At 33.4% G+C, this 5703-nt stretch overlaps 1 protein-coding gene across 1 annotated transcript in view; it reads right to left on the bottom strand.

The window, feature by feature from the left end:
• SOS2 (son of sevenless homolog 2 (Drosophila)) overlaps positions 1 to 5703 on the bottom strand; it is a 97710-nt gene that overhangs the window by 26778 nt on the left and 65229 nt on the right. The window contains 4 exon segments of the mRNA XM_005867905.2: positions 1281 to 1403; positions 3104 to 3185; positions 3779 to 4434; positions 4921 to 5048. Of these exon segments, the coding sequence (XP_005867967.2) occupies positions 1281 to 1403; positions 3104 to 3185; positions 3779 to 4434; positions 4921 to 5048 (989 nt within the window).

Below are 5703 nucleotides of genomic sequence, written 5' to 3'. Positions count from 1 at the left end.
CAGGCAGGCAGGTGAGCAGTTAGGAGCCAGCAGTCCCGGATTGTGAGAAGGATGTCCGACTGCCGGTTTAGGCCCGATTCCTGTAAATGGCAGTAGGACATCCTTTGAGGGGTCCCAGATTGGAGAGGGTGCAGGCCGGGCTGAGGGACACACACACACACACATCCTTCCCCCTCCCTCCCCCCGCACGAATTTCGTGCACTGGGCCACTAGTACAGTATAATCACTTTGGGAAAGATTTGGCAGTTTCTTTTAAAATTAAACATACACCTACCCTACGACTCCGCCATTCCACTCTGAGTTATTAACCCAAGATACTATGTGAAAAGTATATTCACAAAAAACTTGAAAAATAAAAGTTCACTGAAGCTTTTTTCATAATAATGAAAACTGAAAGAAACCCAGGTGTCCTTCAGTGGGAAAATCAATAAACAAACTGTGGTATATTCACATAATAGAATACCACCTCAGCAATAAAACAGAACAAACTATTGATACAAGCAACAACATGCTCAAAAACATGTGCAGTGAAAGAAGTTAGACACAAAAGAGTGTACAATATAAGAATCCATTTATATAAAATTCTAAAATAGGTAAAATTAATCTATGTAGTAAGATAAATACTGCTTTGGGCAATCAGAACAAAAACTGATTAAAATGGGCATAAGGGGACTTTCTGGGGTGATGATAACATTTTATATCTTGAAAGGAATCTGGATTATAGAAATGTATATATCTGTTAAAAGTCAACCAAAGTATATTGTATACACAGTTTAGAAAAAAAGAATAAACAAGTACCATTAATGATATACAAGTTGAAGTATTTAAAGAAAAGTGTACTTTGAATTACAACTCCCAAATGGATGATTAATGGACCAATAGAAGAATGATAAGTGAATAAATGTATGATAAAATCAGGATAGCAAAACATTAAGCCCAAGGTTATTAGATGTTCATAATGAGACATGAAGAAAAAAAGGTGTGTGTATGTGTGTGAGGGAGAAGTTGACAGTAGGCAAACTCATATGCAATTTTATAAGTTTTACTTAATAGGTATCCTGTTCTGTAAGAATATCACATGCCAGATATCTGATCCAAATAACATCTATTTTAATAATTAAAATTCTTCAGGGTATTTAAGAGTAACTTCACAAAGAAAGAACTTAACTGCTATGAGGTCAACAATAATACCTATACCTGAATTAAGAGGTAAAAACTTTTGTGCTAACTATACACTGAAAATCGAATGGCACATTCAAAATATAATATACACGCCAAACCTAAGTTGCACTGGTTGGACGTATTCCTTGCGAAACCTTTTAAGGTCTACACTAATTGGTTGTTCGCCTTTCTCTGCTGCCAATTTATCTGCTTCAGTAGGTTCTGGCTCTGGAATTTCAAATCTAAGAAGAAAAGCAAAATGAGAGAAATTTTTCAATGTTTATACATAAATGAAAAGGATTTCAAATACAGCAGTAAAAATATTTTAACTAAGCAACCTTCTTTTCTACTATTTATGTGAAAAGTACAATTACTGATAAATTTTCCTTAAAGCATTACATACTACAAAAAATTGCCCTTTGGCTATACAGTACTAAGGTTTTATAGTCTTACTTCTATAAAAAAGTTTAATAACTAGTATTTATCAACATAGAAAAGATCAATGGAAAAGATTCAAGCAAATAATCTGTAAGGAGTATAACCTCTTTAATATCCATAATATTTATTTTTTAAATGCAAGTAGATATAACTTTCCTTAAATAAATGAATATAAATCCTAAGAGAGGGTCCAAACTGAATTTTAAACTGTAAAGAACATACCTAAATGAATAAAGTAAAAAGCAAAGTTAAAAAAAATAAAAACTGCCCACAAGAAATACAGCTAAAATATGTCTAACATGTATGCTTTCTTAATTTTGGACATGGAAATACAACCAAGTATATCTTCACAGCTCATTACAGTGACTCAGTCTGATAAACTTTGTTTCATAGAAAAACAATGATAGAGGTCAAGATAAAATTCTGACATTAAGTTTTTAAATGTGAAACAAAAATTATTTTAGAGTCCAGATGCTACATTTAACCTTTAAAGCATTTAAAATGCCACTAATTGTACTCAGTAAAAGATAAAAAGTCAATCTAAAACTTACTTTTAAAAATTAATTGCAATAAGAAAATGTTAATTTTTAGGTCTAATAATGATATTTTGATTATGTTTTTAATAAGAGTACTTATCTTTTAGAAATACAACTGGAAATATTTACAGGTGAAATACACTGTCTAGAATTTACTGCAAAAGACAGTTGCCCCTTGGTATTCCAGAGGATTGGTTCCAAGACCCCAGCAGATACAAAATCCACTGTTGCTAAAGTCCCTTAGCCCTCCGTATTCTCAGATATGGAGATAAGGATAACGAACCCATAGAAACAGAGGCTGACTGTAATCCTGGGATCAGGATGTTGAAACGGTAGGAAAATAGGGGACACATGAGTTGATAATTTCTGCAGTTGGATGACTGATACATGAGGTTATTTTATTTTCCTATTTACCCTTGTGCACATTTTGAAATATTTCATATTAAAAAGTTTGTTTTAAAAGTAAAAAAGTCTCTTTTAAGAAAACATTGTTTTATTGTACAGAAAACAATTTATTTTTATTTTATTTTTTTAAAAAATATATTTTATTGATTTTTTACAGAGAGGAAGGGAGAGGGATAGAGAGTTAGAAACATCGATGAGGTACATGCCCTTGACCGGAATCGAACCTGGGACCTTTCAGTCCGCAGGCCGATGCTCTACCCACCGAGCCAAACCGGCTTTGGCCAGAAAACAATTTAATTAAGATACATAGTTTTATCCTCTAAAATGGGTCTTTCTGATTACCACTATAAACATTGCTAAGCTTTGAAAAGACCTCTATTATAAACAGGGATTTCAGTTTAAGCACACTGTTTAAAGTGAACAGAAATACTGCTAATTCTATGCCAAATAAATTATATTAAAAAACTACTTGAGTAGATACTAGGTACCCAGAATTTTACAAGATAAAAAACAGTTTAGTTTTTACAAAATGTAAATATAAGTGAAATAAAAATTTTTCTTACCGTTCAATCAGTAAGCTTAGCAATTCCTGTGGTTTACAAAATGAACGATATGTAGTAAGAAAAGTACGAACAAAATTGGGATCTGAAAAAATAGAGCATAAAACAGGTTGCATGTTCAATTTATTCAGCATATTTTGGAGGTCTTATTTCCTTTTTCCTTTTATCCTGGCTTTTCCCACTGTGGCTCTTTCTGCCAATCACAGTATTTCTTGAGAAATGAGGATTGTTTTCAAATTCAAGATTTATGGATATACAATTTTTATGAATATTTAATTATCAGTGAAGTTAATACTATATTTTAGAGACATTTAATTAGTTACTTATTCCTTTTGATTCTGCAGTATTCTTTTCATATTTTAGAGGCATTTTTTTTCAGGCCTCAAGCCTTTTGAACATTTTTTAAAAGCTTTTAGCTCCTTTGGCCTAGATCCATGGTCAGCAAACTGCGGCTCTCGAGCCACATTTGGCTCTTTGGCCCCTTGAGTGTGGCTCTTCCTAAGCCTTAGGAGTACCCTAATTAAGTTAATAACAATGTACCTACCTATATAGTTTAAGTTTAAAAAATTTGGCTCTCAAAAGAAATTTCAATCATTGTACTGTATATATTTGGCTCTGTTGACTAATGAGTTTGCCGACCACTGGCCTAGATAATCACTTGTAATGAGTTTCACATACCTGCATACATATGATATGTTAATCTTTCAATTAACTTCACCACTGTTCCTCCTTTAATAATGGGGATTCCACTTCTACTTTGCAAGTTGTCTTCAAAAACAATGTTTTCCTCAGAGTCTTTTACCACAAAACGATAAACTTCAGGACTTGGTAATCTCAGTGGTTGCTCATTTTCTTCTTTCAATAATACTGCATCTAGCATTCGATCTAGAGTACTACGATAATGAAGAGAAATAAGTGCTGCCATCCAATTATTTTTCTCTTCAGCAGACTTAGCAGAAAATATTATGCTGTTTTCATCTTTGGATACTAATTCAAAAGCATGTTTGTACTCAGAAGTATCTTCTTTATCACATATTTGTATTTTTCTCATGACAAATTTTTCTTTTAATCTATATTCTGCACTACTGTAACCTGGAAGGCGTGACTGGCTGTGATTGGGTTTGCAGCTAATCATTAAGCCATCAAAAAGAAAAATATGCCGTTCATGTTTAGCACCAATTCTTGCCAATGGACCTTCCATAATGAATTCATTACAACACTGTCCAATATCTTTGCCTTCCCATCCATCTATGTTTTTCTGAATTTCATTCATTTTTTTAATAGCCAGGTGCTTGCTTCTTAATTGACGATTATAAAAAGGGCAAACAGGATCCCTAAAAAAAATACCAAGACAAAGTTAGCTTATTCAATGACTAAGCAACCATAATTGCTTTAAGTGTAAACTACCTCAGATCAAGTGACAAAAATACTAAATAACCAAACACTAGATTTTGCACACAGCATTTATTTTCTTCTACTAACTTTGCCACTACAAGCCTCAATTTCATTATTGTGAAAAAGAAGTACCAGAGGCTCTATATTTCATTCCTACTGCCCAAATGAATTAAAATTAAATAATCCTATTTCTTATATAAATTATACAAAATTTATCAACTATGTCTTTTAAAGTTTTTACACATATCTTAACAATATTAGAATGCCAATTTAAAAAGATTACAAGACCAAAATAAAAATGTAAAACCAAAGTATAATTTTCAAGAATGCAACTATCACTATAAATAACACTTCTTGAGAAAAACAGGCATCGGATGTAAGTGAAGTATGCAGAAGCATTCATATTTTTAACAGTTTGGAATTACCCAGGTCGGCGTCGAGGTGAATACTGCTTGTAAATTCGGTCCATACTACCTTGGAGATTCATGAGAGCAGTAATCGCTTGGTTCAAACATTCTCTATCTTCTTGTTCTTCGCTACGAGCTTTCAATTGCTAGGAAGACCCAAAAAGAAAAATTAAACCTACACTGTTCAATAGTTTCCCTTTCTCATAATTAGAGGAAGCAGCAATATTATAACTCTAAATGAAGTTTAAATGCACTTAATAAAAACCGCTATGATTTTATATAATTATGTATACTTCTGATCCCTCAAATCAGTCCTCTTTCTACATATGTGTATACAATACAAATATATAAAGTCCTATTACCAAAGCAAACAGGAAAAAAAAAATAAACTGTGATAACCATTTGGACATTTTCTAGATATATAAAAATAGCTCAAAACATGAAACTTAAAAGTGAATTTCATTTGTTAATAATTATGAATAGAGAAAATAAGAAACACAAATTATTTCATATCTATCTACTTATATAAAAACCCTGGGTGGTGTTCATCATGACCAGAACCGCCATGACCAAGCGGAAGGAAGTCAGTCCTGCAGGGGTTGTCTTGGAAACGGCTGCGCCCTCCCCTGAGCTGTTTCCCAGAGCTGTTTCCTGTAAGGGCGGGGTTTGAGGCAGGAACCCGCCCCGGGAGCGTGGAGGCATATCTTTCTAAAGTGTGCTGCGCCAGCACGGGGTGAACCTGAGTGGGGCGGCTGAAAGGCTTAGAAAAGACAGACAAGAGAATGAAAGCCGGGTCTCGGT

The sequence above is a fragment of the Myotis brandtii genome, unplaced genomic scaffold, assembly GCF_000412655.1.
Source record: "Myotis brandtii unplaced genomic scaffold, ASM41265v1 scaffold253, whole genome shotgun sequence".
Taxonomy (NCBI): domain Eukaryota; kingdom Metazoa; phylum Chordata; class Mammalia; order Chiroptera; family Vespertilionidae; genus Myotis; species Myotis brandtii.
This window is presented reverse-complemented; position numbering and strand designations above follow the sequence as displayed.